Source organism: Phocoena phocoena, chromosome 4 (genome assembly GCF_963924675.1).
Source record: "Phocoena phocoena chromosome 4, mPhoPho1.1, whole genome shotgun sequence".
NCBI classification, from domain to species: Eukaryota; Metazoa; Chordata; class Mammalia; order Artiodactyla; family Phocoenidae; genus Phocoena; species Phocoena phocoena.
The window spans coordinates 117,164,618-117,178,718 of NC_089222.1; the positions used below are offsets into that span (position 1 = coordinate 117,164,618).

The 14,101-nt window shown below is 34.6% G+C and overlaps 1 protein-coding gene across 1 annotated transcript in view; it reads right to left on the bottom strand.

Annotated features, from left to right (window-relative positions):
* The window catches only part of LIPI (lipase I), a 68,580-nt gene that overhangs the window by 25,573 nt on the left and 28,906 nt on the right, over positions 1-14,101 (bottom strand). The window contains exons 6-9 of the mRNA XM_065875891.1: positions 9,640-9,729; positions 8,529-8,696; positions 6,738-6,842; positions 664-775 (exon numbers count right to left, since the gene is read on the bottom strand). Of these exons, the coding sequence (XP_065731963.1) occupies positions 664-775; positions 6,738-6,842; positions 8,529-8,696; positions 9,640-9,729 (475 nt within the window). The remainder of the gene's footprint in view (positions 1-663; positions 776-6,737; positions 6,843-8,528; positions 8,697-9,639; positions 9,730-14,101) is intronic.

A 14,101-nucleotide genomic window follows, 5' to 3' on the forward strand; every position in this document is an offset into this window, starting at 1 on the left:
CAACTGCTCTAGGACTGCAATCTGTGCTGTTAATGAACTCATGTACTTACCTATCCATGCCTTTGAAAGCACCATCTCCCATTCCCTGACTGCAATACCACCCTTTCAAATGCTTCCTTGCTTCTTCCTCTGTACTCCCATAGCACATAAGTGTTCTGCCACTATAAAACTTATTACTCAGAGCTGTAATTATGCATTAGTCTCTTCCAGGATTCTGTGACCTCCTTGAGCACGGTAACATTGCTATTTCAGTTTGGATCACCATGTGTCTGATAAGAATAAGTGATGAATCATACGTATATGTGTGCATGGGTATATACATATATACACAATTCTAAGCAATTTAAAGTAATAAAATATTATGGGGTGATATTATTAGTTATTACAACGCATTCTATCTGTGTTCAAAATTAGGTGGAAAGTTGCTTCTCTTCTTCTAACTCTTGTAGTAGCTAGATGTATCACATGAACAAGTTACTTAGTTTCTTTCATATTCGGCATCTCCCTCCATAGAATGAATGAATTAGAATATGACACCAGAGATCCATTTAATATTTAACAGTTTAAGACTCACTGCATAGAAAATTTGTACTATTTAGATTATCCTCCAAAAGCTTGAGAAAACATATTTTACAAAACAAAAAGATACTAAATTCTACTTACTCATAGAGCCTTGGCTCTTCAACCATTCCAAGTTGGTTTAATAATTTAAATGTAATACAGCCATCCTTCATCGTTTTATCCAGAACAATTATACTGAGAACAAAATAATAGGCTACAAAACAAAAATATGGAATGCAATTCATGTTATTTTTTAACTTTGGTTTGGTGGAGATATGAATGTAAATATATATTTATGTAATCTAGACATATATAATATCTGCAAATAATATTGAGAGGCACTCATTTAGTACATATGTAATATATTTTACCTATTGTTAATCTTTTTTTAACATTTATTTATTTGGCTGTGCCGGGTCTTGGTTGTGGCATGTGGCCTGCAGGATCTTTAGTTGTGGTATGCGAACTCTTAGTTGCGAACAGTTCCTTGACCAGGGATCAAACCAGGCCCCCTGCATTGGGAGCATGTAGTCTTAGCCACTGGACTACCAGGGAAATTCCCTCTTGTTAATTTTTAACTGGTCTTGAAAATGAGGAATAAAAGCTTGCCAGACAGTCATGGGTATGGTGAAAAGTTGGTCAAATAATTAGTAAATACTAACTTGTCTGCAAATCGAAAAATATCAGAATTTAGGTCAATTAAACAATTTTTCTCTATCAATAGCACATCTAAGGTAAATATGATAAGGTTCCTTAATTATCTGATTAATAGTCCTAGCTAAATTTGCTTGACAAATATAATTCCCAATTTCACTGGTTGTTTTGGAACGACTGTAAAATTAGACAGTCCTATACAGAGTGAGCTCATAGTAGTTCTTTTTCAAAATTCCCGTACAAAAAAAATTGATATATCTTTCAGAGGCAAAGATACTGAACTCATCCCTATACCTGATATTGTCTGGTGTACACAGAAATTTCTTACTCTCCGTGAATTTTCCCAGTATTGTGCAAAACTCTTGGAAGACAATGTATATAAACAGAACATGGGATAGATGAACTTTTCTTGTGAAATACATATGTACTAAAATTGTGCATGCTAGCCATTATATGTTGCTACTAAACAGCCCAGAGTAACTTCTTGCCTATGCCAGATGCTTAGTACTACCTCAAATAAGGTAATGGATTTATAATTGACCCTCATCAATTGCTAACACAAAAGACATAAAGGAACACTTCTTACTTTGAAGTGACTGCCCAGCTTTAGATAAAATACTTTGGTTCCCTCACCCAAAAAACTGGGTGCTCATGCTTGCTCAGATGATTCCTGGCAGTATGATATATTGAGATGTTACATAATAAGCCTGCCTCCTGCTACAAGTGTATAGAAATTCTGGGTATAAATCGAAAACACAACCAAGCTCAGATGAAGGAAGAGAAAATATCAGGAGACAGCAATGTAGAGAAATTAAAGGCAAGGCTTAAGAAAAACTGAAGCCCTGGATCTGCATGGGACTTGAGAACTGGGTGTAGCATGGAGACAAAGGATGAAGTGTCAATTTCCATGGTACAGCAGGAGACAACACTAAGTGATGGAGCTACAGTGAAAAACATTGCACAGTCAGGGACCTTAGCTCTCTGCTTTGTCATTGAAAGAGAAACTTGAAAAATTCTTCCTACTGGTTGTGTATGGGTCTTAAGTGGAAAAATAAATTCCTTAAGACTAAATAAAACTCCAGGTAACACAGTCCCCGTTGGTTAAGGACCTCCAAAAATTTACATGAAAAATCCTCCAGTATTATGGTACCTAAATTCTGGAAAAAACAAAATCCATGTTCTGAAGGGAGAATTTTGAAGAAGAGCAGACTGATGAGAGTTTTCTGTTAAAATGTGACATGAATCTTTATTTTGAAATAACACAAATATTTTTTTCTTTAATAGAGACTTGAACTGACCACTGAGACTAGAAAATAGCAACAAATCATGCATAAATTAATAGATGGATAAATAAATACATACATAAGTTTAGCCAGAAGAAAAATATAGATTATCTGCAGGGGACAATTAGACTGCTAATAAATGAAAAGAAAATTATCTTAAAATGAGAGAATTAATATCTTCAAAGTACTCAATGAAAAAACTCTCAGTGTAGAATTCTATTCCGGACTAAATTTACATTCCAGAGTAAGAAAAAAATAAGGACATTTTCAAGGAAACAAACAAACAAACTGAGAAACATTACTTAGTGAAAAGTCATTAAGGATCTATTTTAGCAAGATAGAAATTAAATCCCAAAGGAAGGAGTTGGGAAGGGAGGAAAGGACAAGATAAAATGTAGAAAACAAATTGGTAAATATAAGTGAGCATTTGATTAATTATAATATTCATAATAATTGCTTATGGTTAAATAAGTGAAATAAAATACTACTGAATATAATATTGAGGATAGAAAAGAAGACACAAGGTTCAAAGGCTCTATGAGACAAATTGTTGTTGTGATAAAATCTGATAAAATAGTCTGTGAGGCAAAAAATCATGCATTTTTATTTATGAAGCACAAAAAAAGAGCAAAGTAAAGCGAATCACCAGGAAAATATGATAATCCTGAAGCTTTACATAGCTAAAACTCACAGTCTCAGAATACATAAAGCCAAAACCTAAACAATATAACTCCTGCTAAAATAGAAGATTTAAACAGGACTCAAATTGTCACATAGAGAAAATGTCCAAGATGTGATTGAAAATTACCCATTATACCAAGAACAAAGAAAATCACAACTCTGGTGAGAAAAGACAATCGACTAATGCCAGCACTGAAATGAATCAGAGGCTGGGATTATCTGACAAGGATTTTAAAGGAACTGTCATAAAAATCCTTCAAAGTCAGAGTCGCTTGAAAAAAAATGAAGGAATAGCAAAATCTCAGCCAAGAAATAGAAGCTATAAAAGAAAATAAAAGTAGACACTACATAAATGACAAATACCATAATGGATACAGAACTCACTGGACAGCCTCAATAGCAGAGTGGAAATGAAAGAGGATAGAAATCAGTGAACTGGAGAACAGATCGATCTGCCTAAAACTCCACCTGAAAACAGAGAGAAAACAGACTGAGAAAAAAAATGGACAGAACCTCAGGGACCTGTGGGAGTATAACAAAAGAATTATAATTAAGCTTCAGAAACCTAGAAACAAAGAAAAATCTCTTGAAAGCAGCCAAAGAGAAATGATGTGTTATCTACAGGAGAACACCAAATTGAGTTACAATGGATTTCTCATGTGAAACCACAGAAGCCAAAAGGAAGAGACGTGGCATTTTTCAAGCGCTAAAAGAAGGAACTCAACTCTAAATCTTATACCCAGAAAAACTATCCTTTGAGAATAAAGGAGAAATAAAGACATTCTCAGACAAAGAAAAACTTAAAGGATTTCTCTTTAACAGACCCATTCTTAAATATTGTAAGAAGGAACACAGAGGAATTGATGAAATAAATAATCTTGGAGTATCAGAAACAAAAAGGTAATAATGGGAAGAGAAGAAATATGGGTACGTACAATAAATTATCCTTATCCTTGTGAATTTATACATCATATTTGATACTTGAAGTAAAAATTATCACATGATCCGATACTCAAGACAATGATATATATAAGTGGAGAATATAAAATAACCTAAATGGAAGTGAAGTTCCCACATTTCACTTGACATGGTAAATGATGATACCAGTAAACTGTGAAAAATCACATATGCATATTATAATTGTGGTAGACCTCCCCAAATATGTCCATGCCCTAATCTCTGGAACCTGTGAATATGTTACCTGAAATGGCAAAGGATAATTAAGATCTCAAATGGAATTAAGATTGCTAATCAGCTGCCCTTAAAATAGAGAGATTATCTTGAATTATCCAAGTGGGCCCAATGCAGTCCCAAAGATTGTAATCACAAACCCTTAAAGGTAGAAGAGGAAGACAGAAGAAGAGAATCAGAAAAAGAGATGTGATACAGAAGAAAGGTGAAGTTGATTATTTCTTCTTTATTCTTCTTGGCAATGATTATTTTAGATATTCTAGGGTATGTACTTTTCAATATAAATTTAAAACAAGGTTGTCTATGTTTAAAGGAACACACAGAACTATAAAACTGTTAGAAAAAAATTGGGGGTGAAAATCTTCAGGACCTAGGGCTCAGCAAAGAATTCTTAGATACCAAAAGCATAGTACATGAAAGGAAAATATGATAAATTAGACCTCATCAAAAGTAAACACTTTTGCCCTTGTGAAAGCCCTTGTGAAGAAGATGAAAAGACAGTCAAGTTTCAGACTGGGAAAAAATAATTGCAAACCAAATCTTCAACAAGGAAACAAGGACTACTATCAAAAAAATATAAAGAATCCTCAAAACTCAATAGTTAAAAAAACTCCAATTGGAAAATGAGCAAAAGACACACTTCACCAAAGAGGATATACAGAGAAGATACACAATCTCATAAGCCATTAAGGCAACAAAGATTAATACGTCAACAAGGCATCACTATATACCTATCAGGAAGGATAATTTTTTTAAATAATGACAACACCAAATGCTAGTAAGAAGTCACTCATTATATCACTCATACTTTGCTGCAGGTAATGTAAAATGGTCAGCCACACTGAAAAACACTTTCTCAATTTCTTATAAGGTTAAATGTACAATTAACTTCTGACCCAGCATTTGTATTCCTGGGCCTTTCTAACAGAGAAATGATAACCTAAATTCACACAAAAACTTTTATACAAATATCCATAGCAACTTTAATCATAATAGCCAAATCTAAACACATGCCTAATGTCCTACAAGAGATGAGTGATTAAACAAACTGCAGTACGTACGTACTGTGGAATACTGCTCAGCAATAAAACGGAATGAATTATTGATACATGCTGGATGAACCTGCAGAGAATCATGCTGACTTTAAAAAGGCCAATTAAAAGGTCACATAGTGAACGATTCCCTTTATATAACATTTTCAAGATGACAAAATTTTAGGAGTGTATTAATGGATGTCAGGGATTAGAAACAGCAGGACAAGAAGCTGGTATATATGGCTATAAAAGTGCCACCCAAAGGGTCTGGTAGTGATGGAACTGTCCAATATCTTCACTGTGGTGATAGATACAGAGCCCTATATGATGATTAAGTTGTACAGAGCTAAACACACACACACACACACACACACACACACCCACACACACACACACACCAGTGAGGAAATATAAATAAAATGGATGGATTCTAGCAATATCAATATAATGTGGTAATGATACTCCACTTATTCTATAGTGTTACAAAATTTTACCACTGAAGAAAACTGAATAAATTGTACACAGGATCCCTCTGCATTATTTCTTATATCTGCATGTGAATCTAAATTTTAATTCAATAAAAATTTTAAATTAAAAAATGGATGAGCCCAATTCTGAATGACAGGGCACATCACAAATGTTTAAAGAGTATCTTAAAAATTGATAATAACTTTGACTGCAAAACATCTGCAATAACTGACCTAAAATATTTTAAAGTAATAAGAGTCTATTTTAAATATTTATTCCCCAGTAACCAAGATCAATGTCAGTGACTGGAAACTTATTTCATAAGATTCTTCATATCATAGGATTTGCTTTTATTTATAAAGCACTTTAAGATCTTGCTCTCCAAACAGAATAATTTTACTTTTTTAAATAGCTCCTCATAAATCTAATTAGTTATTACATTTCTGAGATTCTCTTCTGTTCTTCAAATTTTTTCCTCTTGTCTAAATATATTGGGAAGATTATTATTTACTTGCATATTTTTGTATTTATATAATTTAGTTTCAGTTTCTGAAAGGGTGGTAATAGTGTCGACAGATGTCTTAAACTCTGTAAGCTGTTATATGCTGACATAACTCTAAACGTGGGAAGAATAATCATGGAAATTGGGGGTTAAAAAAAAAGACCTTGATTTTTTTGGAAGAATATTACCCAAAGCATATGCTCATTTTATTCAAAAATTAAGTCCTTATTTGAATTTGTATAACTGGCTCTAACAAAATTTAAAGTTCCTTGAAAGTACATTTTGAGATTTGAATTTTGAATAAAAATATGAATTACTATATAAAACTAATCAATTGTTCATTTGTTAAAAATGTTAACTTACTACAGAATGGATTTGTGCCAACAGTATCCAAAAACACAGTGGTCCTGAGAGTTCTGTTCTCTATTCTCTCTTTTAAAACATCTTTCCATAGCTCAGTTTGATAACCTGAGATTTGAGAAATAGAATATTAGTAATTGGACTTTTATCAAATAGCATACAAAAATATCAAATCACTAAAAGAACTAAAGGATCAATGTATTATGATAATTATTATAATTTATGAATTTTTATAATTAAAAATCATTTTTCAAATAATTTCACATTCTATTTATTTCAACTACAGTAACAACTCTTAAATTCAAGAGTCACAAATAAATCTACTCCCTGGAAACCTTATCAGAGCTTTGCATATGCCATATAGTTAAAGTCCATTTGTATAAGTTTTTACTATTACAAATGCAGAATTTTACTTGAAACTCTTTTCAGTTAATTCAGCAGAATAAATTGATTAGATAAAACTTGAACACAGAATTTAGCTCCATGAGCACAGCCTTCAATTATCCTATATACACATTCATACAGATACAGTATGCATATGTATACATTATATATACAATGTATATATTATAGATAGCATCTATGTACACTATATATTGTATGTATAATATATATTTCAGATACAAACAATATTTGTACATACAGAATATATAACATATACACACACACATATTTAATATGCTTGCTACTTCATGTATGTGTCTGTTTCCACACTGCTACCTCCGAATTTGAAATTTGAATGCAGTAGAAAGAATACTGAATTGAAAATTCAGAGATTTAACTCCCATTTTCACTTGTGCCCTTCAGCAATCCATATGTTCACACGGGGTCACAATTTCCTCATTTATATGGAAAAGCAACGGGACCAGAAAAGCAATCCCCAACATGAGGACTGAAGAAAACTAATCCCACAAGATATTTTGTGGACAGAAGGGGTCTATGAGGAAATAAGTCATGCAAAGCCTGCATATTGCCTGCCTCTTCTAGCAATTCTCTAGTATATTAGTATAAACCTCCTGTGAAAGAAAACCGCAGGAGGCTGTTTAATTCAGCCTTTGTAATTGCTACCCATTTCATTGAGGTTACTTGGCTTTGGAAACATTTCTGGTAGAGCCTATCATGATACTGATCAGATGTCTACATGCCCATGACACGCTTGGGGTCTGGTATTGTCTTTGGCAAACCCTGAACAAACAGCCTCTGAGATTCTTTCCAGCTCTAACATTCTATTTTTTATATGGATTCATTTTTCTCTATAATTTCCCACTGGCAGGCTTTAGTTATCAAAAGTTGCAACACTTAACTGCTCTTAAGTTTATTGATTTAGATGGTGTGGACCATGCATGATTCATATCTACTTGCTAATAGCAAATGAAAAGCTAACCATGGTTCACACCTCTTCACTTGTTAAGAATTCCCTTAAAAATACAAACTAACAAACAAACAAAACCCTCAGTACCACTAAGAATGCACAAGTTTCTTTCTTTAGTGGAAATAAAGATGGATGCTAAATAGTGAGATCCTTTTGTGAATCAAGAAAAGTATCATCATGAGACGACCAAGTGTGCCCACAACATGGAACACAGAAAGGAGGTTGACCAAGTTCCTCTCACTAAGAATCTGAAAAATATTTAGTAGGAAATAACTATTTTCTCTGTTCCACAGAAAATTTTTCCATAAAATGTTAATAGCATATTCACAAGTAAGTATGAAAGCTTCCAGCAGAAAATACTAACAAAATTACATTGTTCATTTTCCACAAAGAAGTATAGTAAGTATGATAATCTCTCTTACCTAGTTTAGGACACGATTTTTCCTTAAAGTCGGCACAATCCACACACGAACCAGTCTTGTAATCTTTGTATGAATGGCAAGGAAATGAAATAAAATTGCAGCTTGTTTCCAAAGCTGCCATGAATAAGTAAACTGCTCTCTGATGGTCGCATTTAATAAATTCAAGTCCTTAAGTGTTCAAAGTCAAGCAGTTAGATGTATTAAGCCAAGTTCAAGTAAGTTGGAAAAAGAAATATTAAGTTCTGCCTAACGCTGTGCACTGTATGAATATCAAAGTGCTGACTGCAATGCAGTTTTATCTCAGGCAACTAAACAAATGTTACCGTTTAAAACTTAAATGTAATATGCCTTTTACGTGAGATTTATTAGAAATTTTTCTAAAGTAATAACACAGCAAAAATGTTTAATTTCAATTATTCAACAAACTCTACACACAGTGCTACCATATTTAATAACTAGTGTACACATATCTCCCTTCTAAACTCTCACGCTTAACATTTCTATTCAGTGTCAGAGACGAATGAGACTTTATCATGTCTCTTTCCTTTCCTAACTTCTCACATCCCTATCCCTTTAACCAAACTTCTCTAGTTGCCCTGGCCTTTAATGATGTGGTACGTGACTGGTTGCCACTGTAGACCTCAGAACATTTTTTTGCCATCGCTCTGAAGTGAGCCAGATTCCACACCTGGAGACGTTGCTCAGTTATTTATGTGCAGAATAACCAAGTGCAGAAGTTCATAAATCTGTGTTTGTACAATACTATGGTAATGGTAAAAATTAAATCCTGAAGCCAAACTTGCATTATATAACTTTGCTATACATGCTTCTTCATTGACTTATAACTTCTCCTAATGTTTAAAACGATAAACTAAAACTGTTGAGACTATAATGTAATAGGTTACACCCATAACCAAATGGGATGTCTACTGGTAACATTTATGAACCGAGAAGGATCACATTAAACCATTTTCCACCAATAACTCCTGAATCATGAGCAATGGTGATAAAAAAAAATCTTGCCCCCAGATTAATAAGGGAAAAAAGTAAACTGATTTTCTTTCATTATTTTGACTCATGCACAATTTATTCTAAAATACTATTGGTATACCTGAAAAAATTGATTTAGGACAGCCAGGTTGCTTTTTCCCTCCATTTGGATAGAAATCTATATGTCCCAAGGGTTCTTTAATGCCTAAACCTGAGAAGAAAAGCACCCAAGAATCACAAAGTAAATATAATCAGGTCAGCAACACTTATGTAAAACAAAATCTCCTATAAAATCCTTTGAAAGTGACTCAAAATTTGAATTGAAAATAAGATAAATGCTATTTTTTAAAAGATGAGTTTTTCTGGTATTAATTCCTCATGCAAATTATGTTTCATTAATTTAACACATTTACATGTGATCAGTTTATTGTGGGTCCATCACAGTTCTTTGTGCTATGAATATATAAGTGAAAAAGGAAAATAGAGCAAAAATCCTTATCATAGTGGAAATTACATCCTAGTGGGAGAAAAACATAATAAACAAGTAAAAATACAGTATGTCAGATAATAATAAGTGCTGTAGAGAAAAATTAAGTAGAATAAGGAACAGTGAATGCCTAGTAAGTGTGTTAGGTTGCACTTTTAAGTAGTTTGGTTGGGGAATTTCCCACTGAGGAGGTGAGAATTGAGCAGAGATGTGAAGGATGTGAGCAACGCAGTGAGTCAAGAAGGTATCTGTGTGCACATGGAGTATTCAAAGAATCCAGGTTAGCTGGTGTAATGCGTGAGAAAGAGCATTGGAGGAAATGAAGCCAAGTCATTTAGGATCTTTTAGGTGAGTGTGATCATTCACTCTCATTCTGGATAATAATGTGTAGGATTTGGTGCTAGACTCACTAACTGGAAAAATCGAACGCTGCTTCTGCTGGAACAAGTTGTGCCAGAGTGACACGAAACGTGTAGCTATGATTTAAGAGTTTCTGTATACACTTGTCCATTGATATCCATGGGATATTGGTTCCAAGACTGCCCCCCACCAATCTCCTGCCCTCCCACACAGACACCAAAATCTGAGGATGCTCAAGTCCCATATATAGAATGGCGCAGCCCAGTCGTCCCTCTGTGCCCAAGAGTTCCACATCCACAGATACAGACAGCCAACTGTATCTATAGAGCCTTGGGGCACCAGGGAAGATGCAAGTTCTGGGTGCATTACCACTATGGGGTCTATAACCCAGGGGAGCCATAGGAAGGAAAGAGGTCAGCAAGCTCAGAATATTCAGGACTGCGGTTAGATATAAAATCTTGCTGCCAAGTAAGATTGCAATGCTTTGGGTTGGGGTACAAGAAATTTCCTACAACATAATGAACTCTTGAGAGAGATCAGCAATAGATTCAGTACAATGAAGATAAATACTTGGGTCTGACGGTACGGATTAAGTTGCAGTTAGTTGATTTAGTTCTAGTATGTAGCGGAACACGATAACAGCTAGTGAGGTGTTAGCAGGGCATGAGGACACTGGGCAGGTACATTACAGGGGAGGGGATACAGCGTATAAGGAAAGACAAAGGACAACTTACATGACTTCCTTAGAACTCCCTGGAATCCAGGGAAGCATATGTATGATTTGATTGTGACAGTGGTGAGAGTATGCTAACCAATTCCTCTACATTCCATTATCCACTTAGCTTGTGGAATTTTAGTAAGGAAGGACAGTCTTCTAACTATAACCCAAAAAAAGTCCAATAATTTTGGAGATCTTTACAATTTCCTCCTATCTGAACTCAACACAGAGTTCCAAGACTAGGGTGTTTCAGGTTTAGAGCCATCATTTTCTCCAATCTGCTTCTGAAGTAAAATCAAACCAAGAAGACTGCTCAGGAATCAGGAAGAAGCAAAAGATATTTATTATTACAAGCAGCCCTTGATTCAGGCATGTCATTTCCCTTTTATCAGATGGAAGGGGCAGGGCAGCTTGGTCTGCTTAGGCCATTCATTCTTTTGATTTCAAGAAGGGTGGGGAGAGCAGATACGGCTTTCTAATTTTCTTTTTATTGTAAAATATAAAACCTACATGCAGAAAAGAACATAAAACTAAAGATTAATTAATGAATATAAAGCAAATAGCCACTTAGCTACCACACCCATGTCAGGAAATAGAACCTAGAAACTCCCAGGGTGACCTTAACGCAGTAACTAGCTTCTTACTTTTCTATAAAACTAAGAACCATGTTTACTTTTAATTTTTTTTTCTTTTTTGCTATTGCTATTCTTTACCTTCCACGGATGCCTCTAAAACAATATCTTTTAGATTAGCTCATTTTGGAAATATATTTGTATTCATATTTGTATCTGGCTTCTTTCAATTATCAGTATATTTGTGATATTAAACCACATTGTCAGGTGTAAATGTAGTCATTCATTTGTAATCATTCATTGCTATATAGTATTTTATTGAATGAACATACAATAACTTATTTATCCATTCTCCTGTTGGTGGACATATGTTGTTTCAAATTTGGGGTTAATATGTGTTAATACTATGAACATTCTTGAACACACACATCAATGCATATGTGAAGGAATATCTGTTGGTTTTATACCTAGGCGTAGAATTGCTGTGTTATAAAATATGAATATCTTCAATTTTAATAAATAATCCTAAATAATTTGCCAAAGAGGTTGTACCAATTTACGCCCTACCAACAACATGTGAGTATTTCTGTTAGTCTACATCCTCTCCAATAAATGGTATTGTAAGGCTTTCTAGTTTTAGTCATTCTGGTAGGCATGTGCTGTTTCACTGGAGTTTTAATTTACATGTTTCTGCTCGCTGAAGATTTTAAGAACTTTCCATTGCCTAGTTGGAATTTCTCTTTTGTAAAATGTCTGTTCAAGTCTTGATTTTTTTACATTAAGTTGTATTTTTCTTTATTACTGATGTATAGTGCTTACTTAACTCTTTTTCTGTTTTGCCTTGCTGTTAGCTTTCATAAAGTGTTCTTTAATGAAGTTCTCAATTTTAGTATAATCAGACATCTTAATGTTTGAATTTGGCTTATGGTTTTTCATGCACACTGAAGAAAAATGTTATGTTATGAAGATTTTTTAAATAATATCTTGTAATATGTTTATTGCTTTTCCTTTCACATTTATACACACCATAGGAAAAGAATTTTTGTGTTTTATGGGAGTTAGAGACCTTTTTATTTCATTTTGAGTTTTCAGTTGACTGACACAGAACCACTTATCAGAAAGTCTACGAATAACAAATGTTAAGAAAAGGGAACCCTCGTACATTGTTGGCGGGAATGTAAATTTGTGCAGACACTATAGAAAACAGTATGGAGGTTCCTTAAAAAACTAAAAATAGAACTATCATATGATCCATCAATTCCACTCCTGGGTGTATATCTGGAATAAATGAAAACACCAATTTGAAAAGTTACATGCTCCCCAGTGTTCAAAGCAGTACTATGTACAACAGCCATGACATGGAAGTAACCCAAGTGCCCATCAACAGACAACTGGATTAAGAAGATGTGAATGGAATATTATTTAACCATAAAAAATGAAATATTGCCATTTGCAGCAACATGGATAGATCTAAAGAATATTATGCATAGTGAAATAAGTCAGACAAAGAAAAACAAATATGATATTACTTATAAGTGGAATCTAAAATATAATACAAATAAATGTATATACAAAACAGAAACAGACACACAGACATAGAAAACAAATTTATGGTTACCAAAGGGGAGAGAGCAGGAGGAGGGACAAATTAGGAGTATGGGATTAATACATCAAACAGATAAGCAACAGGGGTTTACTGTATAGCACAGGGAATTATACCCAATATCTTGTAATAACTTATAGTGGAATATAATCTGTAAAAAAAAAAAAAAAAAAAAAGACTATCCTGTTTACCTGAAACTAACACAATATTGTAAATCAACTATTCTTCAATTAAAAAAATGAAACCCAGAAAAAAAAGAATCATTTTCACACCGTCCAGCAGTACCAAACTCATAATAAATGTAATAAGTTCCATAACTCTTGTTTTTTTTTGTTTTTTTTGTGGTCCGCTGGCCTCTCACTGCTGTGGCCTCTCCCATTGCAGAGCACAGGCTCCGGACATGCAGGCCCAACGGCCATGGCTCACGGGCCCAGCCGCTCCGTGGCATGTGGGATCCTCCCAGACCAGGGCACAAACCCACATCCCGTGCATCGGCAGGCGGACCCTCAACCACTGCGCCACCAGGGAAGCCCTGTTTTTGGTTTTTTTTTTTTTTACTGACTTTTTTGTCACCCTTACACTAATGACACTGTCTTTGCACTTTTTCCTTCTTTTCAAGAACACTTTAACAGGGGCTTCCCTGGTGGCGCAGTGGTTAAGAATCCACCTGCCAATGCAGGGGACATGGGTTCGAACCCTGGTCCGGGAAGATCCCACATGCTGCGGAGCAGCTAAGCCCGTGCACCAGAACTACTGACCCTGCGCTCTAGAGCCCGCTAGCCACGACGACTGAAGCCTGTGTGCCTAGAGCCCATGCTCCACAACAAGAGAAGCCCCCACTTG